This window comes from Pristis pectinata, chromosome 25 (genome assembly GCF_009764475.1).
Source record: "Pristis pectinata isolate sPriPec2 chromosome 25, sPriPec2.1.pri, whole genome shotgun sequence".
NCBI lineage: Eukaryota > Metazoa > Chordata > Chondrichthyes > Rhinopristiformes > Pristidae > Pristis > Pristis pectinata.
The window spans coordinates 16,666,119-16,689,552 of record NC_067429.1 but is presented as its reverse complement, the minus strand read 5'-3'; the positions used below and the strand labels follow the sequence as shown (position 1 = coordinate 16,689,552).

At 39.9% G+C, this 23,434-nt stretch overlaps 1 protein-coding gene across 1 annotated transcript; it reads left to right on the top strand.

Moving 5' to 3' along the window:
- The first annotated feature begins 1,121 nt into the window (after nucleotides 1–1,121).
- On the top strand, nucleotides 1,122–13,650 carry tmem101 (transmembrane protein 101). The gene is made up of 4 exons (XM_052038585.1): nucleotides 1,122–1,472; nucleotides 6,345–6,525; nucleotides 7,850–7,996; nucleotides 8,309–13,650. The coding sequence occupies exons 1-4, from the start codon at nucleotides 1,342–1,344 to the stop codon at nucleotides 8,615–8,617; spliced, it is 768 nt and encodes a 255-aa protein (XP_051894545.1). The 5' UTR covers nucleotides 1,122–1,341; the 3' UTR covers nucleotides 8,618–13,650.
- The last annotated feature ends 9,784 nt before the right edge of the window (nucleotides 13,651–23,434 follow it).

Sequence of the window (23,434 nt, the reverse complement as noted above, 5' to 3'; positions counted from 1 at the left end):
AACTGCTGGAGGAACTCAGCGGTTGGAGCTGCATCTGTTGGGGGGTGGGGAAGGAAATATTGACATTTTGGGTTGAGACTCTGCATGAGGACTGAGAGCGGTGAGGGAAAGTAGTCGGTATAAAGATGGGGGGGGGGGTAGACAAAGGAGGGGGAGGGATGATGGGCAGATCAAGCCAGGTGGTTGGAGGAGGGGAGGAGAGGGTAAGGGTGGATATAGGGGCTGGAGGGTGATGTGGGGACACAAAGCCTACAAGTGCTGGAATCTGATAAGGAAGGAAGGTGATAATGGGAACCATTCAAGGGATAGATGGCAAATGGTACAGATGGGGGAGGGGATCCAGTGTGTGAAGTGTGTGGGGAGTAGTTGGATGGAATCAGAATGGGGAGGGGGAGAAAAATGGGCGATGGGGGCCAGAAGGAGGGAATGGGAAAGGGAACAAAAGTGGGAGCACTAGGGGTGAATTGGAAGGTGAGAGAGGGGGTTCACAGGGGTTAAGGGTTACCTGAAACTGGAAAATTCAATGTTCATACCATTGGGTTGTAGACTTACTGCCAAGACTGATCAAAGTGGAAAAGGTGCATTCGGGGTGGTATTGAGAAACTCAAGGACATGCTCTGGGAGCACTGTATAAGTAACTTCACATACTATCTACTTAGCCACCCGTTCAGGCATCTGCCTCATCTATGGAGGAGTCAATGATCCAAAACCGGAGTGGATGCAAGTTATCTTCAATCCTGGGAAAATGCCTAAAAGGGCGTTGTGTATTGGATGCTACATTGACCTGAAGTTCTCAGATGGTAAAAAAGATTAGCGAACCAGTCCTTTCAATCACCAGCTGGTCATTCATATGATTGTCATTTGTTGACCTGGATTTATTGCCTCTTGTTTTGCCCTTCATAATCCTAGGATCTTTACCTCAAAGTACTTATTGACTGTGAAACACCTTTGTTGAAAGGAGGCACATAAATGCAAATTTGATGGTCAGCATTCAGAAGAATTCTACTGTCTCTTTCTGTCCCCTTTAAACTGCTCCTGTCCTGTAATACGTGATCATTCAAATTATAATTTCGGTATAAGGGAAGTCAGTAAACAGCACAACTCAAAAACTGAAACTTTTGCCAAACAATGTCTCTGTGGTTACTTTAGTAAAACGTGAAAGACAACAGATTGGATTCGTTTAAAAAAAATAGGTTAAGAATTATTTCCTGAGCTAAAAAGACGTCCCAGCTCAGAGCTCTGGCCCAGGTTGATGTTGCTGCCGCTGGCGGAGGGGGAACCAGCGCTGGGAGCCCGGGTTTCCGGCCGGACTTGAGTTGTGGACGGGCGGCCCGGTAAGTAATGGCGCTGGATGCACGCAGGCGGTTCTTTAAACTCCTCATGCGCCTCGGCGCCATCATCCTCACACGGTTCCCCTTCTGGAATTGCTTCAGCATGTTGATGCTATTCGCGGAACGAGCCGATCAGCGCAGGTGAGTGTGACCCTCGGGGGCTGTGGAGCAGGGGTTGGGGAAGGGTGAGGCCCTTGGGTGGGTGGAAGGAGGGGGTAGGGAGGGAGGAGGTAAGTGGCTGTGACGGGGAAGGTGGAGGGTGGAGCTGAAGGGGTGGAGGACGGTGGTGGGAGGTTGGAGAGGGGAGGGTAGTGGGGGGGGTTGGAGAGGGGAGGGTAGTGGGGGAGGTTGGAGCGAGGAAGGCGGTGGGGGAGGTTGGAGAGAGGAGGGTGGTGGGGGGAGGTTGGAGAGAGGAGGGTGGTGGGAGGGTGGTGGGGTGGAGGGATGAGGTTGCAGGGAAGTTGGAGGGAGGAAGATGTGTTGGGGAGGGTGGAGGTCAGTGGGGGTGGCAGTGGCGGGAGGAGTGTGACAGGAGATGGGGGAGGAGGAGAGTGTGGTGATGGGTGGGGAGAGGGTGGGAGGACCTTGTGGCAATGGGGGGAGGAATGAGAGTGCAGAGCCTTGCACCGTGTCATCCAAGTATTTCGGTGACAGTTTATGGAACTTCTCCCTTTCTTTCCTTAGTCACTACATCCTACTTTCCTCTCTCTGTTGCCCTTCTAAAGTGTGTTTAATTATGAAATCGCATCAGACTATCTATCCCCTACTACCAATGGCAGTGCAGAGTTTCATGTTGCATGAGGTATTGTCTCCTTGGAGTTATTTCATATTGAATGCCATTTAATCTTGCATTTTGCTATGATTTCCTTTATCCTGACACCTACTTCAATTGTGTAGCATTGTTCATAGACGGGAAGATGATTTGAAAATTAGGAAGGTAAAACATGCTGTTTGCATTGTGGAGAAGCATGATCAAGATCAAAATGCCCCTTGCTGCTGACATTTGAGTTCATTCTATGGGTGCACACCTTTTGGAAATGTAACATTTTCTAGCCTTACTGCCTCTGATATGTTCCTTCAGTTCTGGTTTTTTTGCATGCCCTGATTTTATTTGCCACAGCATTTCCAGCTGTGCCTTCAGCTGCCAATGCTCTAAGCTCTAGGAAAACCTTTGTTTCCTTACCTCTCCTTGTTTTCCTTAAGGCGCCTCTGAACCCATGACCCAAATTTTGGTTACCTGCTCTGATATCTCCTTGTGGATTTTTAGCATCCCATTTGTGGATACTGTCTTGGGACATTATACACTGTTAAACTCTCTGTATAAATACAGTTTATTATTCTTGAAAGGAACTGAAATTCATTCAGATTAAGCCTGCACATGGGCCAAACTGGCCAGCATGATCCCAAGGACTATTAACTATCAGAGATGAGAAACTGATTAAAAAAAAAAGCCATGGTACAGAATCAGTTTTGGTAACTCCTTGGTTAACCTGGGGAAAACTTTATTTCTGCTCCTGATTGCAATTTACTATCTTTTTCTTAAACTTTGTTTATTGATAGCTGATATGGAACCCTGGCTGACAGTATGTTATATTTAGAAGATTTATGTGTGAAGAATTAATATTTTTGTGATTAGGCAAGAATGCCTCTAGAGTTGTGGTTTGCTTAAGTAAGTACAATCAGGAATTGGAAATAAAGATAGTTCTGAAATATTTATAGGATGATGTCCTTAATTTGTACTTCAGAGTTGTATGTTGCCCTGATGAGATTTCTGACAATATTGTTATCAAAGTCAACAACAAACTACCTGGAAGTAGAATGTTATAGATATAATGGAGACACCTTAATGAGAAGTGGAGTGGTCAGAATACTTAAACAACAAAAAAGGAATATTATCATTCACTGTGCTCAGGATCATTTTTGTATTATAAATTTTCAAAGACTGCTAAGATTAAAACTTGAACAGAAAATGCTGCTGCTTTAGTATTTATTTTCAGCTCTTTTTTTTCCTGTACATGGATGTCTGTATTGCTGCTTCCTGCACTCACAGAACTTGAAAATTTCAGTAATTTTGCACCCAGTTTCCTCTCCACTCCTATTTTAACATGATTCATTTCTGACTCTTGGTTTCTCCTGTTGGATTTCTCTGTCTGAATCTTGGGGGGTAGGTTTGTGGGCTCATAATATTGATTATGAGCCCACAGACCTATCTTGACTATGTTTCCTTCATACTGCTTCCCAGAAGGACTCATTCTATTCTTTCAGTTCCTCCATCTGTGTCATGTCTGCTCTGATGATGAGACTTTCCATGCAGGTGATTCCAAGATGTCATCTTCTTTCTTTAGCTTCTCCTCAACCAGAGATGACCAAGCCCTTGACTGCTTCTCATCTATTTCCTGAACTTCTGCTCTTGGCTGGCCAAAGCAATGATATGGTTCCCCTGATCCTCGCCATCCACCATCTTCCAGTCTAACAGCATTCCACAAATAATTCTACATAATTCCTGTGGCTTTAAATGAGATTCCACCACAAGACTCAATTCTGTCCTGTCACCCCCCCCCCCTCCTCCCCCTCCTCCCCACCTTGAAGGGTCCATCATTCTTCTATCTCCACCAACCACTCCCCTTCTCAAGACACTTTCCCTGCTTCTGATTTTATTCTTTAACTTAATCTCAGGAGGATAACTGGTATCGGATTCCAGTAGACTTGCATCATGGGAGATCAGTGTGGGGAAATATCCATGGCATGAACAGGTCTAGCGATTGAATCTGAATTTTGCACATTTCTAGGTCTTGCTATTCAAAACAAGTTGTGCAATGCATTTGACCATTCACCTGTTGTTACTATGTCGGGTGTTTATTAGTTATTTCAAATATATTTAGTTATAAAGCAGATGTTATGGGCATAGAAGTGCAGTAGTGTGGCACTGTTTTCTTCAATGCTGTGTGTATGAAATTTAATTTTTTCTCTGGAAGAGAATGCAATGGGTTTGGATTAATTTGTGCCATTCTGGAAATTTAACCAGGCATTTCTGTTGTGCTTGAGCAGAACGACCGTTTAATTTATCAGATGTGAACAATGTCCAGAGTGTTACAAGAAAAGTAATTCATGTAGTTCAAAAGTAGGGCAGTCTTGGCTCAGATGGGTTTTACTAGCATTGCTTGGTCTGCATTAGTGTGATTTGTAAGAGGGGCCTACCTGAGCGGGCCCCAGCTCTAGGAATCATTGAGTCATATTGCATGGAAACAGGCCCTTTGGCCCAACTTGTCCATGCTGACCAGCTTGTTCACCTGCGCTAGTCCCATTTACCTGCATTTGGCCCACATCCCTCATTGTTGGGAAAGCAACTTGGCTAGATATTCACTAATTAGTTCCTTAGCTTTGTTCTGATTGCCATATGCCCACAATCATATAAAAGGGGATTGCATACCACCCCCCACTGCCCCCTCCCAACCGACTCATCTGCCCCCATCAGGAACCTAAGACATGTCCCTAAGATCCTGGCCATACCTATTTCCCTCTGCTTTGAACTCTGCATTGGCACAGTGGTGCCTTGGTTTGTTACTGCATTTCCTCGGTTGGCCCAGTGGTTATTGTCTCACTGCATGACAACAAACCAATGCACTTGGGCAGGCACTGGTGAATTTCTAGGCTAAATGCAGTATGATGTTAAAGTAATCATTCAGCACCTCATTCCAAAAGACTTTAGCTCGATGTTAATACGAAATCAACTGACTTGTGTACTCCAGGAAGTGAGTTGGCATTGATGCCAATCTAAAAAATTACATTTAATGATTAAGACTCAATAAACTTCATTACACTGATTGTATTTTTCCTCCACTGTCAATTTTACTGACCTCTTGCAATGGCTGGTACCCCTAGCAGCCCCTTTGTCTTCCCAAAGAATTTATTCTTCATATCTGTGTTAACAGTAAATGGCATAGTCTTTGTTTATGAAAGATTTGGAGCAGAGGCAAATATTGTCCTCGACTGACAGGCACGTCCTTGTATGTTTTAACCAAGGTTCTTTGGACTGGACTGATGAGGAACTTCATTTTCAACATTGCGCTCACCCAAGGGTGCTTTATTAGCTTTATCGGAGAACATTTAATTCACAGGAATCTATTCTATATAGGTCAATGCCAAATCAGCAATTAAGCCTGTACTTGCTTTGATCTGCTAAGTGCAATGATCTGGTAGGCACCAGCTTGAAGAAAATTCCAGGAGGCAGGCTGAGATACAGTCTCTATTTGAAGTGAATGAGTTAGAAATAAATTTAATATTTTTCTGACCCCAGACCGTCAGGACTGATGGTGTGAATTCCTGGAACAGAATGACAATTTTGTTTAATGTGAGCAATCAGACAGCTTTGACTGAAACAAGCACAATCATCTGCAATTGGACTTGCATGCTTGGACTCCCATGCTGCCTGTGGCACCAGAGAGATGCAGTTTTAAGATAATGTTCAGTATTCCAGTTAGTGTCTAGGGCCACACAGTGGTCCATCTTGTAAACTGCTGCCTCACAGCTCCAGAGATTCAGATTCAATCCTGACCTCTGTTGCTGTCTATGTGAAGTTTGCATGTTCTTCCTGTGTGGATTTCTCCTGGGTTCCCTGGTTTCCTCCCACATCCCAAAGATGTATGGATTGGTAATTTGGTGAGCCACTGTAATTTTCCCCTTGGTATGTTGTGGAAAAGGCGCATTTGGGGAGAGTTGGTGGGAATGTGGGGAGAAGAGGTTACAGGGGAATTTAGTGGGGAAAGGGATTAACCAATGAACAAGCTCAGATGTAATGGTCTGAAATGGTTTCCTTCCGTGTTGTATGGAAATGAAGGATTGCAAATTTTCTGAAATCTAGTCTGTAAATATCTTATTATCATGTTCAAGTAATTGATTTCTTATGAAGGATGTCATAAATGTTTCATAATTGCATTTTAACTGCCTGTTCAAATGCACAGCTAGATTTTTGTTTGACTTTCCAGTGAGTGATTGCTTTATGCCTTCTCTTAGGAAACCAGATATTCCAGTGCCATACCTCTATTTTGATATGGGTGCTGCAGTTATCTGTGCCAGTTTCATGTCCTTTGGTGTGAAGAGGAGATGGTTTGCATTGGGAGCTGCCCTTCAATTGGCTATCAGCACATATGCATCATATGTTGGAGGACAGGTGCACTATGGGGACTGGCTTAAGGTAAGGAAACCAGATTGCCGGTGTTCTATGTAAACTGAAAATCCACTGCAAGAACAGCTTCTTCAAATGGAGGTGGCATGAAGTAATTGCATCTTGATATAATTTCCATGCATTTGTTCTCTCTGTTGTAAATGTGAAATTTCCTGCTGTCTGTTCAGGGTAACTCTTTACTCAAAGGAGGAAAACTTGGAAGGGTGCTACTTCTGACTATTCAGATTCAGTAAAACCAACAATCCTAGGATTGACTTTATCCTCAGTCTACATCCTTGGATGGCAATGGTTCTTGGTGTTGGAATTGCTGATGTATAATAATAACAGGGGAATTATTGATGCAGTGTGTATCATCCAGTGAGTTTGAGGTGGGGTGGTGTTTGTATCTTAACAGCAAACTGTCGTTGTACAGAAAATAAAATATTTTGCTCAGTGTTTGCTTAAAGAGTCGTGGATCATAAATTGCAGCAATTTTTCCCAATAAAACCTGAAAAATGCAGTGGAAGATATTAAATGTAAATTTTGTGCATAAAAATCAACCTTTAAATCAAATCCCAAAATATGGTAATGATTTGATTCCCGGATCTTTAATTTATACCACACAACAAGTTTGAGTCTGGGTGTGACTTATTAGTACCATTGTGGTACATCACTTTTGCAAAACAAATCAATTTTAGTCAAGTTGGCCTACATTCAAGTTATTCTAATTTACAGGTACAGGCAGACAAGGAGCAGCATGAATTTGGGGAATGGCTCGCATTTGTGACCGTATTATAAGAGATTTAGTTGAATTTTTGTGTTCTTAACAAAATTACTTTGAATGCCAATATATTTTTATTTCCTTCTCTTCACATGTGAACCTTGCATCACACATGAATCTCAGATTATAAACTATTATTAGAGAGGGCTTGTAGGTAAGGATTTCAGGGGCAGCCTGCCTGACAAGTCTTATCAAATAACATTTTTTAGATTGGTTTTTAACATCATTAATCTGTTTGACTTTGCTGCAGGAAATAGCACTGTCTTTGTTCGGCACCATTAATCCACCAAAAAATAAAACTTCTGATGGAAGAGTAGTTTTCAGCTGGACTCTTTGTATCTGTGGCATGTTTTAATGTTTAAGCCTCACTGGATGTTAAAGGGATATCAAAACCTTATTTGCATCTTCTGGGCAGCGATTGAAATCTGTTTCTTTTTAAATATGGTGACATTTCATTATTTGATGATCAGTTTTCAAACATAAAATACTATAAACAACATAAACGTGACTTGACTGATGCAGTAAAAAAACTCTATAGATGAAGTATGTAAATAAGTATTTTGAATTCTACAGGTAAGAATGTATTCCAGAACTATAGCCGTAATTGGAGGATTTCTGATTTTAGCGAGTGGAGCTGGTGAGGTATATCGGCAGAAGCCTCGTACAAGGTCATTACAATCCACTGGGCAAGTGTTTCTTGGCATTCACCTTATTTGTGTGGTGAGTAATTGACCTTTTTGTCACTTATATTTTCGGTAGTAACTTTATATGCATACTAATGTTGTGAATACTGATTTTTTTTTTGTGTTTTGGAGTAAAGTAAAAGTTTGTACCAGTCCTAATTTAATTCACTTCTGTCTCTAATTGCCCTCTCCTCAAAAGTCTTTCAGCCATGCAGAATTGCATTTGAGTTGGGTTTTGGTTTGAGTTGGCAGAGATTGAGGAAATTATGTGTTCATTGAAACATGCAACAGTTGTAATAGATGGCAGTTTAAGTCCTAGTATTCTAATTCTATTGTATTTAATCTTTAGGCTTACTCCCTGCAGCATAGTAAGGAGGATCGCCTGGCCTATCTGAATCACATCATAGGAGGTGAAATTACGCTGCAGTTGTTGTTTGTACTTTACGCTGTGCTGGCTTTGTCTTTCCTCTCGGGATACTGTGTACGGACTGCAGCCCAGATGCTTTCTATTCTTATGCCCGTTGTAGTTCTATTTATTGATGGAAATGTGGGCTATTGGCATCATTCCCGTAGGGTTGAGTTCTGGAATCAAATGAAACTGCTTGGGCAGAATGTGGGCATTTTTGGTGCTGTCATAATTTTGGCGACAGATTGCTAATGATTTTTAAAGGTGGAGTTCCTCATTGCATGGCACTAATGAAACCACTGCCTTGTACTGCTATTTATTTGACATTTTAAAAGATGTATAGGTTCTTAAATATATTTTCAGTATAGATCCTATTCTCACAGAATTCTAGAGATAAAGTGAACTGTGTGAGCAATTGCTTATATTCCAGTGAACATGTATACTAACTGAGGGACAACATTGTGAAATTCTGCTCTTGGCACAGTGTCTCACTTTCCAGGACTGCATTGAGATACTGGGTGCTTGCCTTTGGCAGGTGAGCCAAGAATATGTATCTGGAAAATTGGCTCACTTTGTGTTCATTGACATATCTTTTCACTAAATTCCATGCACTGCATCATGATAAGTAAGGCCTGTAATTTGTTATAACATGTCCTGTGATTTAATAACTTATGATTCCATTGTTCCTAGTAATATAATATGAAACATTTCTATTATCGTGTATGAATTGATTTCCTCCCTTAAAGCTACATATTTTTCCAACTTCTATTTCCTTATCTGATGATTACTTGTGCAAGCAAGATGAACAACACCTATGCAGCTAGTTCATTGGTTGATCTAACTGGCAGCCTGAAGAACCTCCTTAATTGTCGAGGCAGTGTATCTGTTACAATCCACAGGTGGGATATATCATGATGTTCCTTTTGAATAATGTTTTAATGCCACCAGCAAATCTTTCCTCGAGTTGCATTTGTTAGCATAATAGACAGTACATCCATCAGCAGTCTGTACAGTCCTGTAGTTTTAATTATCAGATTCTGAAAGATTACTCTTCTGGAGTTTCTCATCCACTTCTGTAGCAGGGTGGGTAGGTAAATCAGAAGGCGACTAAGCAAGAAGATATGATGAATTAGCACTGCAGTCCAAGTGAACACTGTTGATCCCAGCATTGGTATTAAGCCGTAGCATCAATCCATTTGAGTGAAATGATAACTGTTTTAAACACATTGATTATTTTTTTTCACAAAGCGAATGATTCATCTAAGTTTTTGACCAAGTTTGTGGATTTTGTTTTTGTCTCAATCCCACATTTCTGCTTAAAATTTAATTTTTTTTTGGAGGGCTGTGGTTATTGGTGGTGAATCTTAACAAATCATGAGCTACAGTGAGTGGTTGCATTTGGATGTATGTCAAGTTATAGTTTAAAAAATATAATCTTTTTATAATCTAAAAGTTGCCTTTCAGGATGCATTAATGTGGCCCTCTATTTTCAAAGAGTGAAACAGAGATAAGAGCTTTTGGGAATTCCTTGGAGTACATCAACTTAATAGTTTCAGATTTACTGTGAGCTTTCCTTTTCTTTCCAGCCCCAAACCACTGAACAAAATCTTTAGTCCTTCAAACAGTTGTGCTCGTTCTGAAAACTGAATTTACAAAGTGAAATTAGGATTTTTAAAATGTATTGTCTTTGTGAAGAAATGGAGGATCTCTTGTTTCCCATCATTTTATAAATAGTTCAGCAAATGCGCCCTATCTGAATGACAAGGGCATCATTTGTGATGAAAATATGGATTATATGTCAAGGTCTGTCTAAAACAGTTAAGTTAAATTATCCTTTTTTTCATTATGATCTCGCTTAAGTGCAAAGGATTTCAGTTTCTGTAAGCAAATATCCAGAAATGCAGCTCAATTTTAAACAAATTGACATTTAATTTAAAAAAACAGGCGACAGCTTGCCATGTTTGGCGTCTTTGAATTTTTGTTATATATTGTATTTGTGAATACTTGTGTAGGAATAAAAGGAACTTGAATGAGCATTTGAAGAAGGGCAATAAAAAATGCCAGTGAATTCACAGTAGAACATGCTATATGTTGAATTGATTTAACTTGTAAATTGAAGTTCTTATGAACTGTGGCATCTGGATAATCTGCCTGAAAAGATAGGATCAACATGGTAAAACTGTAGCAGCCTTGTAACTCGCCTTTTTGAAATGTATGTAAATCTGATCATATTTCAGTGGGATTTGAAACCTCTTGAGTTTCTATGATCTGTGCTTTAATTGCTGAAGAATGTAAAACAAAATTCAATCTATCCTTGACAATATTATCATTGTTACTTTTCTTCCATGAATAGTTAGCTTAGACTTAGTGGGTGGTGGGAATTTGGATCAGCTGGATCCAGTCGACTCACTGTTGTTTGTTTCTTGTAGGTTGACCTAGATTGTATAAGTCTTCAGTTGTGTTTCTCTAGTAGGGATTAGCACTGTTTCAAATTGTGATAGCATATACATTGGGAGTAAAATTTTCATTGAAAATTAAATCATATAAATGACTAAATGGCCATCATTGACCCTCAGTAACTATTCAAATGGAGTTACCTGTAGAAAGGTTTGAATGCTCCTTTGTTTAAGTTACTAAGTGATTGGGTATTTTCCATGGATAGCTTTTACACAAATATTCTATTTCCAATCTGATATACATATAGAAAACTGAATAGATTACCAGTCAACCAAATGTGGGATGACTGTTGCATACCAGTTACCTTAGGGTCTTGGCAGGGTGATGTCTTGGTCCAGGATGATTGGAGAGCAGGCTCCACTAAACAGACTTAACATATGAACACGTGAACACGCACAAGTGCCTATATCCATTGTATTCACACGCAGATGCATTTTGCAAACACTTAAGCAGATACACATGTTCTTATCCACATTATTCCTCACCCCACATTACTTTGAAAGCCTCTCCCTCCCTCCACTCCCAGACCCTCTTGTTACATATAGTTAGTGGAATTTAATTTAAATATCAAGTTTACAGTGTAATGGCAATATGCTTTCATAAGTGAGAGCACTAACAGAGCTGTAATTCAAACATTTAGTTTTACCATTTAATTCTAGGCTGATTGACATTCTACATGAAATACTTGGATTTAACTTCCTAAACTTGTTGAAAATGGATGTCACTAATTTCATCACTTAAAGGAAAACCTATTGAAATCCAATTTGGTACAAAACTTTATGCTTACTTACACCATTCCAATGTGTAAATTTTATCTTACCTCATGGAAAACAACAGTTTTGTAGCTTCTTGAGCCAAATTTCTTCATTACATCATTCCTCATGGTTTATGAAGCTTTGTGATGTGAAAAAGGACTTGGCATTGAATGTAATTTCAACCAAAATATAATTCTCCTTTGGAGAACATTTCAAGCTGAAGCCATTCCCTGAGGACTTTTTTTATATGAAATGTGCAGTAATTCTGGTGCAATGGTGTGAAATCCAATGTTTCAATTTCATTCACTTTTGTCAGTCATTTGAATATTGTAAGAGAAATAGTTTAAAACTTTTCATTACATTACAAGTTTTCTGTAAGTGTACAAGTCTTACCATTTTGGTCAAATTCCAAATAACTCGATCAAAATTCATCATTACCAGATGTGAAAATTCTTTGTATTTTATGCCAAATATATTATGATAAGGAAAACTCAGGCCCACCTCATTAGAGATCATTGATTAAATGGTTGCACTCATAGAATAATACAACACAGAAGCAGGCTATTTGGCCTAACTCATCATTTCCATCCTTGATGCTGATCTACACTAATCCTATTTGCCTGTATCCCTCTATACCTTTCTTATCCATGTACCTGTCCAAATGCCTTTTAAACATTGTAATTGTTCCTGCCTCTACCACCACCTCCAGCAGCTTGTTCCAAATACCTACTGCCCTTTGTGAGGAAAAACTTGCCCCTCAGATCCCCCTTTAAATACTTCCCTTCTCATCTTAAACCTATGCCCTCAAGTTTTAGACTCCCCTATCCTAGGAAAAAGACTGGCTATCTACCCTATCCATGCCCCTCATAATGCTACACACCTCTACAAGGTCACTCCTCACCCTCCTTTGCTCTGGGGAAAACAGTCCCAGCCTATCCAATCTCTCCTTACAACTCGAGCCCTCCAGTCTAGGCAACATCCCTGTGAATCTTTTCTGCACCCTCTAGCTTAATCACGTACTTCCTATAGGATTCTCTTTGGATAAACAATCCTTTATTAATCTACTTGCCAATTGGAACTTGAACTAGTAACCGTGAATTCTTTTCTGTGCACACTTGCATAAATTGTTTACATAACCTTGGTGTGCAGCGATGCTAACGTCAAACTGTTTTGTAATTAGATGGCAGGAATACTTTTTCCATCTACTGTCTTTCTATAACCCCAATTACTTATCAAGGTCTTTCTCCAAATACATTGACTTTTTTTGTGACTCTGTAAATACAAGGGAGATTTTTAGCAATGGAAAATTTTTGGTTCATGAAGATGCTTGCAAAATGTGTTGCAATATGTAGAAAAGAGTTTATGTACACACTGCAAATTCTGAACCTTAATTATGTAAAACCAATCTGCATTTAACTCGGTAACTTATCCTTCAAAGGCAAAGCACTAAAGCATTGAAGTTCTAAATATAATTTAGTTGTGCTGTGGTATACAAAATGCTATGAACAGTGATTTTAGCCATTTATAGGAGGGCACAATCAAAAGTGTTAGAGTCATGAAAGCAATATGTGTAAACTCAAAAGTAAGACACAAGAGATTCTGCAGATGCTGGAATCTGGAGCAACTCACATAAAATGCTGGAGGAACTCAGCAGGTCAGGCAGCATCTATGGAGGGAAATAAACAGTCGATGTTTCAGGTTGAGACCCTGATGAGTCCTGATGAAGGGTCTTGACCCGAAACTCAAAAGTAAAGCAGCTGAATCTGAAGGACCTTACACTGAGAGTAAGAGGTTTGTCATCTAATGAAGTTAATAAAAGTTAAAAATTAGGCTCAATTTATTTTAACTAAGTTAATCACGTTGAGCAGATAAGATTATAAGGATGCCATAGTGGTTCAGCAGGTACTCCTGTTCCCTCATGGCCCCCAAAGCCATGTGCGATCTTGACCTTTGTGTGGAATTTGCACGCTCTCTCTGTGATCGTGTGGGTTTCCTTCAAGTGTTTCACTTTCCTCCCACGTGTCAGATATATGCTGAAAAGCAGGCTGCTGGTGCAGGCATGTGTCAGAAGAATTGGAGGGTGGGGGTGGGTGGGAAATGGGGTGGCTAGAGTTGATGGTGATTCAAGAGGAAAAATAGTCTAGATGGGTGCTTGATGATTGGCACAGACACAGTAGGCTGAAAGGCTTTTTCCATGCTGTATGAACAATCTAAGAAAATCCACTGAAATATTGTTATGTTTGCTAGAATTTAAAATATGTTCCAAGCAATTTTAAAAATATGGTCAGAATGAGAAACGGGAAATGTTTTCAGAAATCATTCAGATTTAAAAATTAACAGAATGGACTGCTAAGATACAGTGCATTTGACTGTTTCTTCTCAGCCAATTGGCAATGAATGGCTGAGAAACGAAACTGAAAAAGCACAATGTGTAAATTTTATAGAAGGTTCAAAACACCTTTTTCATTGGGTAACGATGCATACACTCCAACTTTTTTTTCTTTGGTTCATATTTAAACCCTTAATTATTTTAAGTTTGGAATTATAACAAATGTTTCTCATGTTCTAGATGAAAATGCAAATTGAATGTAAAAGAAAACTTCAAGAATAAATCAAATAAAATTTTAAAGCACATTTTGTGTCATTCTTTAATCCTTGGAAAAAGTTTATCACAAACTTCTCATTATCAATTTGTCTTGAAGTTTGCATGAATAAATATTAATTTTGGTTATTTGCTGCAAAAGTATCAATATTGGGTTGTGATGAGTAAACCTTTCTTTAACCCCTAATGCAGCTGTTACAGGTTGCAGTAAAATAGGCTGAATTACTGTTAATCATTGTGCAGATATGCAAAAATGCCTTTTAACAACCCTTTACATCTCCTCTGCAATTGTGATCAGTGGTATCTCTTGAAATTTTTTTTTCCTCTTTTACTATGATAGGAGTTTGTTCCCACCATAAATTACAATAAGCATATAATGTAAAAAAAATAACCTTTTAACATTTATAAAGCTTTTAACATGTTAAACTATTTCCAACTGAGTAATTCCCTTGCCTCATTCTCCAACTTAAACCTCTGTATCCCCATTTTTGTTTTTGCCCTGTGGCTTGAATTGCAAATATTTTAAAGTCATGGCATACCTTCACCTAATCAAACAAAAAATTCTTAAACATTTTGTTTTGGTTTAAAAATCATTAAATGTCAAATGTTGAAGTAGCCAAAAGAAAAATTCTGCAAATGCAGAATATCTGAAATAAAACAGAAAATGTTGAAATCCTCAGCATATCAGACAGCATATGTAGAAACAGAAATGTAGGTAATGTTTCAAATACATGACTTTCATTACCATTGATGAATGTACAACCTCAAGATTCTGGAGCCTGATATTGTCCAGAAACTTGACTGAATTGATCACATGATGATTGAGGATACAAGGGCACCTCTAAGGCTGGGTAGCCAGTGGTCCTCTAGCCTATAGTCACCCCAAAACCTTTCTACCATCCACAACCAAGTCAGGAGCATGATGAAATACTTCCCTATTTTCCAGATGAGTACAGCTCCAGTAATGTTAAAGAAGCTCAATGACATCCATGTGTTTATTTCTTTACTTCATTTCACATAAATTTCATGACAACAAATTTTGTTCAGTATCTCAAATTTTTGAGTCATGATTTGTGAATTCTGTAAGTGTGAATTTCAGTTCCCTGAATGGCCGTAATGGAGGGGTCGCCTTTGTGCAGAAGGTAACACAAAGTGTGAAGGAGAACTGATGAAAAGACCAAGCAGAGGAGGAATGAATACTTTGTGGAACTAGATCCTTAGAACTGCCACTTGTAGCAGGATGTGAAGAACCAAGGCAGGATAAACATTTAAGTCCTCCACATTCAGGTAAGTGTGAGGTGTTGCATTTTGGAAAGACAAAGTGAATTTCACAGTGAACAGTAGGGTCCTGGGGAGTGTTTTGGAACAGAGGGACCAAGGAGTACAAGTATATAATTCTCTGAAACTGGCATCACAGGTAGACAGGGAGATGAAGAAGGCCTTTGACTTGTTGGCCTTCATCAGTCAGGATATTGAATATAGAAGTTGGAATGTTATGTTGCAGTTGTACAAGATGTTGGTGAGGCTGAATTTCGAATACTGTGTTCAGTTTTGATCACCCTGCTGTAGGAAAGACGTCATTAAGCTGGAAAGAGTGCAGAGGAGATTTACAAGGATGTTGCTGGGACTTGAGGGACAGAGTTAGGGAGAGAGGTTGTGCAGATTGGGACTTTTTTCCTTGGAGCTTAGGAGAATGAGGGGTGACCTTATAGAGGTATAAAAACATTGAGGGGCATAGATATGGTGAATGCACACAGTCTTTTTCCCGGGGTGGGGAATCAAGAACTAGAGGGCATAGGTTTAAGGTGAGAGATTTAATAGGAACCTAAGGGGGAACTTTTTCACCAAGAGGGTGGTCAGTATATGGAATGAGCTGCCAGAGGAAGTGGTTGAAGCAGGTGCATTAACATTTAAATGGCACTTGGACAGGTACATGGACAGGAAAGGTTTAGCGGGATATGGGCCAAATGCGGGCAAGTGGGACAAGTTTAGATGGGAATCTTGGTTGGTATGGACCAGTTGGGCCAAAGGGCCTATTTCTGTGCTGTACAATTTAAAAAAAAGTTGACAGACTGCCTGGCATGAACTTTCATATAGAATTTGACAAAAACATTCCACCCAACAAAGATGAATGTTAGTGAGGGTACAACTTGTGTGAAAATTGGAGAAGCTGGCTCACATGTTAGACTCCAACGCCATCAACTCTCAGCAAGTCTTGTTCTGCTATCAGGACAACCTCTTCAGAATTGGAGCAAAGTGCTATACATACGTAAGTAAATGGTATGGAAAGTTTTCAATCTTTAACTTAAGACTCCAGGAAGTTTCAAATATGGGAAGGAGACATGCTGATTACTATCCAGACCTTTCCCTCAACTGATGTCAGTGCTCCTCTGTGTTGAGCATTTGAAGAAAAAAATCAACTAAGCAGGAATAAGCCTGGTATGTACTCAGGGTGGGGAGCTTAATATATTTTTTGGAGAGTGGCTCAGTGGTAAAATTATTGACTAAGGATAGCTAAGACTAGAAGGGCACAGTTATCTATTGAGCTGGCAGTAGGATGGAAGACAATCAAAGTGAGTGAAAAGCCTGAAAAACTTAAGATGCTGGAAATCTGAAAAAAAAAGAATTTGTTGGAAACATTCAGCAGGTCCAGCAGGGGAAAGAAAAACAAAGTTAATATTTCAGGTTGAGGACACTGATCGGAACTGAGGGAAAAGCCTATTGTTATCTTCGTCATAAGTTGACTTGTCACACATGAATCTGTCCGTGACAGAATTGATAGATGAAGTCTTGCCTTCATTCCATTATGTTGTGTGACCCTCCACCATGGTCAGATGGATAGATTATGAATAGATCTAATAGCTCAATATGAGACATCCAGGAGGTGCAGTGGACCATCAGAAGCAGAATAGTATTCCACCAGAATTTGTAACATCAACGACCATGTACCTCATTCAGCCATTACATTGAAGCCAGATAATCTAGTTCAATAAGGAAGAGAGAAAAGCCTGTCAGAGTAGCCTAAACAAAAGGAGTGTTAGATTGGTGAAGCTGCCTAGTACATTTGGCTAAGAAGTGGGGCAGAACAATCAGATCAAAGCTCCATAGTCCTGCCACGTACAGCTATGAATTAAGGAAGCAGCAGGAGGAGGCAGCACGAACAGGCTCCATGTATCCTGAATGAAAATAAAATCTTTTCAGCCAAGTTTGGCTGGTATTGCCAAGTGGAGGAGGACTTCTGCTATCTATACTAAAGGAGCGGTCAGCCCTCGGCTGATTTGATTTACTTCATGGGATATCAAGAAAAAAGTGAATCCACTAGATATGCAAAGGCTGTAGATCTTAACAATCTCCTGGAGGTGGTGCCAGGTCTAGCTGCAACTCTGATCAGGTTGTTCCAGTTCAGCTACGTCACTGGGATCTCCCTGGCAACATCAAACATTGCCCAGGTATGTGCTGTCCACAAAGAACAAGACAAATCCAAGCTTGCTAATCAGTTCCTCATTAGTCCACTCTCAATCAGCAAAATGATGGAACGGTTTGTAAACAAGTAGTCTCAACAATAACCTGTTCACTGAGGCTCAATTTGAATTTCACCTGAATAAAGGCTTCAGACCACATTGGACTAAACAAAGGAACTGAATTTTTGAGGTGAGGTCAGAGTCAGTGCCCTGGACATCAAGGCAGCACTTTACTGAGTCTTAGCTCTCGAATATTGCTGCAGGAGTTCCTCATGGCTGTGTCTTAGGCCTGAACAAACTCAGCTGCTTTGTCATTGATTTTCCCTCCACCAGAAGATAGAAATGATAAAGACGAGTTTCCTTCGACAATTCCTCTCATATACACAGTCCCTAACTTCTAGAAGCACAGGGCCAGCAAGTATTTGAAAATATTATCACCATCAAGTTTCAAGGTGCACGTCATCCCAAGTACTGATGGGAGTATCTTCTCCACATGGACATGAGCAGATCATATATATGAATATATTTATATTTAGCAATTATGAATAATGACTTCAATTATGAAGTCAGAGTGGGAGTGGTCAGAGAATTAAAATTACAAGTAGCTTGAAGAGGACTGAACTGAGGTCTTCTGCAAAGGGAGTTGCAGGTTGGACACTGGCTTTGCAGCACACTGCCGTTCAGTCTGCAAAGGGAACCTTGAGCTCCCAGTGACCTGTCACTTTAATTCTCCATCCCTCTCCCACTCTGACTGCTGTCTCTGAACTCCTATAATGAATGATGCCCAATGTAGAGGAGCAGCACCACATCTTCCTTCGGGGCACCTTGCAGCCCTTGGGACCCAATATTAAATCCAGCAATTTCAGGTATCTTACCTTTTCTGATTGTGTCAGAATTGGCTGGTTCTAATATGTCATCTATCTTAATACTGGTATTTATTTCAGATTCCCAGCAACTGTTCTGCCTCTTACAGTTCCATTAGGTTCTTTTGTTTTTTTTTTATTCTCAAACTATCTCTGGTCATCTGTTAACTAGATGGCTCTGCAAGCATTGTGTCACCTAGACAGCCTCGGTCTCCACACTATCAATGACATTCCCTTGGTTCTCTCCACCCTTCCCTCTCTCTACAATTTACTTTCTCATTTCTCCAGCTTGGAAGAAACATTGACTCCATTTGTTTCTCTCCACCTGAGTACTTCCAGATTTCCAACATCTCTAGTTTCTTGATTTTCAAATAAATCATTTGTATTTTGTGGCTGTCGAGGGAGGAATGAATTATTTTACATTTCAAAGTTAAGAATCAACCACACTGAAGTCTCTGGAGTCGGATGTAGGCTAGTATAGCTGATTACCTTCCCTGAACCAGATGTGTTCTTGCAACAGTCGTGAGTTACTGAGACCAGCTTTTTTTAATTCCAGATTTCATTTAGCTTCTTGAATCTTCATGTCCCATTTGCCAGGGTGGATTTCAAACATACCTCTGGATCAATGGTCCAGAAACTTTGGATGCTATTCCAGTAACTTAACCACTACACTTCAGGACCTTCCTATGCTTTTTGAATAATAGTCAATTAAGCAAAACTATTAAAAATATAGGTTGGAGTACATCTTATTACAGCAAGATGCAAAAGGTAGAGATGAGCAGTCTTGGAAGTACATAAACCAAGACTTACATCATGTTATATTAAAAAAAAAGCTGGAAAAATTCAGCAGCTCAGGGAGTATTTGTGGAAAGATAAAACAATTAATGAGAAAGAGTTAATGTTTCAGGGAATCCCACTTCTGGGATTAGTGTAAATGGTAATCTCAAATTTCAGAGAAGCTGGTGATCCTCTACCTAATTGATAATCCAAGCTGCTGGCATCTTGATCTAAAAGGCCATCTGTCACTCCTCAGACCATTATTCTTCATATATTAATATATCTTTATTGGTCACATGTACATCAAAACACACAGTGAAATGCATCTTTGGCATAGAGTGTTCTGGGGACAGCCCACAAGTGTCTCCAAGCTTCCAGAACCAATGTAGCATGCCCACAACTTCCTAACCTGTATGTCTTTGGAATGTGGGAGGAAACTGTAGCACCCGGAGGGAAATCACACAGGCACAGGGAGAACGTACAAACTCCTTACAGACAGTAGTCGGAATTGAACCTGGAACTGTAATAGTGTTACGCTAACCGCTACACCACTGTGCCTGCCCACCAGCATCACCTCCCTCCTCTTGATGGTCTGTGCGGACTTGGTGGGCCAAATGGCCTGTTTCCGTTCTGTTTGACCATATGATTCTGTGACCCTTCAGAACTTGGAAAGTGAGAAAACAAGTTAGTTTTATGTTGCAGAGAGGGTGAGGGTGCAATGGATGGGGCAGAGGGACTATCTCTGATAGGGGTGAGCCAGATTGTTGAGGTGATTCCACTATTTATAGAACTGTTTGGTTCATAGGTTAATGAGGGCTATTGAGAGAGAAAACTGACCAAAGAACATATTAAGGCTGTTTAATGAAGATCACAGCTGTTGCTCAGAGCTGAAAACAAAAGAAGAATGTCAGAAATGCCCAGTAGCTTAGGCAGTGAACTGATATTAAGATGCATCTCTAATATTGTACCATATTTTGTGGGAAGTTCCTGTGCACAAATTAGATGTCATGATTCTGACATTAAACAATGACTACAAAAGTATTTTGCTGGCCACAGCTGCTTTGTGAAATCGAGAGGTGCAATATAAATCCCAGTTTCTTTTGGTGTTGAACATATGCACTGCTAACAATTTGGTGAATTTTCTTCAAGGGGGCCTTCCTCTGTTAAACATTTTTATGTGGTGATTGATGCTTGATGTTTCCAGAGAGGATAGTAGAGGAATTACAGATTAAATGGATGGTTATCTGAAAGCAAAGCAAGGAGTAAAGAATGGCTTTATTTTGGCTTGCTGATTTAGAGAAAACTATTGATCCTCCACCTAATTGATAATCCAAACTGCTGGCAGCCGAATCTGAAGGGCCATCTAACACTCCTCAGATCATTCTTCATGTATTAAACTCCAACACCATCTCCCTCTTCACCTCCCTTGCTTTGAAGACAATTCCAACTCCAATGATTGAATTATGGAAGGTGCAGCAAAGCATCAGATTTCTGGAACTGCTTGTGAAGTAACCTATCTAGGTATTGAAATGGACTCAAGGAATTCTGTTTGTCTTTTGTTCCACGATCTTGGTATAATCATCCAAGGTCATGTTGAACCTCATTTTAACCTTGAATCTCAATTACTTGTTACTTTGTTATTGCTAAGCAGTGCTGGTATCCTGAATCTAGAGGCATGCAAACTGAGGTAGGTAATACCACTCATTATCTGGATAATCAGTGAGTAAAACATTTTCTTGTTAATAAATTTGATGAGATTTTCCATTAAGGCCAGTGCAAACATGTGACTTGTTTAAGTCATGTTCATTATCTGTGGGGATCTGTTTATTTCGAGGAACCTGACAGTTTTTTTCCCTTCTGCTTTGCTGGAACCACATAATGCAGTGAACTTCTGCTGACTGATTAATGGGACCTAAACAGGACCCACAAAGTGGTAACAACTGCAGAGAAGTTCATTGATGTTGTCAGCTACACAGCTGCCAAATCCCTGTAACACTGTCAAGGGATAAACACAATCTTCTTAGGTACTCTCTGTATGAAATGATAGCATGTTCATTTTCTTCGTCAAGGCAATCTTCCTTTGGAATTCTCAGAAGGAGATCTATTTATATTCTTAGTTTCACCATGTACCACAAATAACTTAAAATTATATAATATCTGCACTCCTGTATTATCTTTCACATCCCTTCAAGATGTCTTGAGGCACTTTAGAACTATAGAACAATACAGCACAATACAGGCCCTTTGGCCCACCATGTTGTGCCAACCTTCAAACCATGCCTAAGACTATCTAACCTCTTCCTCCCACATATCCCTCTATTTTAAATTCCTCCATATGCTTACCTAACAACCTCTTGAAGTTGACCAACGGATCAGCCTCCACCACCACCCCAGGCAGCACATTCCATGCACCAACCACCCTCTGGGTGAAAAACCTTCCTCTGACATCTCCCCTGAACTTCCCACCCATTACCTTAAAGCTATGCCCTCTTGTAGTGAGCATTGGTGCCCTGGGAAAGAGGCACTGGCTGTCCACTCTATCTATTCCTCTTAATATTTTGTATGCCTCTATCATGTCTCCTCTCATCCTCCTCCTCTCCAATGAGTAAAGCCCTACCTCCCTTAGTCTCTCCCCATAATGCATACTCTCCAATCCAGGCAGCATCCTGGTAAATCTCCTCTGCACCCTTTCCAACGCATTCACATCCTTCCTATAATGAGGCGACCAGAATTGGACACAGTACTCTAAGTGTAGTCTAACCAGAGTTTTGTAAAGCTGCATCATTACCTCGCGGCTCTTAACCTTGATCCCACGACTTATGAAAGCTAACATCCCATAAGCTTTCTTAACTATCCTATCTACCTGTGAGGCAACTTTCAGTGATCTGTGGATATGAACCCCCAGATCCCTCTGCTCCTCCACACTCCCCAGAATCCTGCCATTAGCCTTGTACTCCACCTTGGAGTTAGTCCTTCCAATGTGTACCACCTCACACTTCTCTGGATTGAACTCCATCTGCCATTTGTCAGCCCAGCTCTGCATCCTATCAATATCCCTCTGTAAGCTTTGACAGCCCTCCACACTATCCACAGCACCACCGACCTTTGTGTCGTCTGCAAACTTTGCAGTGAATTAAGTACTTTTTTGAAGTGTAGTCATTGCCGTAATGTGGGAGCCATTTACATAACTAACAGGGAGAGAGAAATTTACATCTGTCCAGTCTCCTCCCCGACAGAAAGTCCATTTCTTAATCTAACACAATGGAGTAACCTGAATTATTCAAATTATATGTTTGTATGCAGGCTAGTCATCACTCTTTAGGTTCTTTATTAATAATTATTAAATTTATTCTGTTAACATATGCAAGACTAATGCAGTTTTGTAATATTCTCTGTGGATGATATCCCATTTACCAGAATTAGAGTTGCAAAAAGATTTAGATTTATAAGGCTAAAAAAAAATCCAAAAAAAAAATCACAATCTTGAAAATCAAATCTAATCCTTGAACATTATGTACTGTAAATGTATTTGTGAGGTCTGGCGAAATTGAACACTGATTAGAAGTTTAAGAGCAATCATGAACTTGGATAAGTTTTGAAACTGTAATCCAATATATTCACAATAGGCCTAATTTTGTATGGGGTCAAAGAATACTGAGGTTAAACAAAGGGATTTTGTGTTATGCTGTAGTCTGTTGACACCTTATTGTGATAAGTAAACTGGAAAATGGGCATTTCAAGACTGAATAACAGGGGCTCCTTGGGTTGTGGATGACCTGACTTTATGCAAACTGTCCCATACATTTTTGAAGCATTTTTTCAGATAGTAATAATAAAAATAAAATGTTTTGTGGTATTAATGATTGGATACTGTATAAATTCCAGTAGTTCAATTATGGGTGGTGTTAGGGTGAATATTCAATGAAATGAGAAAATTATAGCAAGTGTATGTAGAACAATAGATGGGTTACTATAGAAAACATGTTTCTGATTTATGGAGAAATTGGCTTATGGATAGTTCTCAGGAGCGGAACCCTTACGTAACCCAGGGATTGCCTGTATCTCTAATTCTGCAGTTAAAGACTGGAAGAGGAAGGAAGGACATTAATTGGCAGTTAGGCCTAATCATATGGCAACCATAACATCATAGTAAC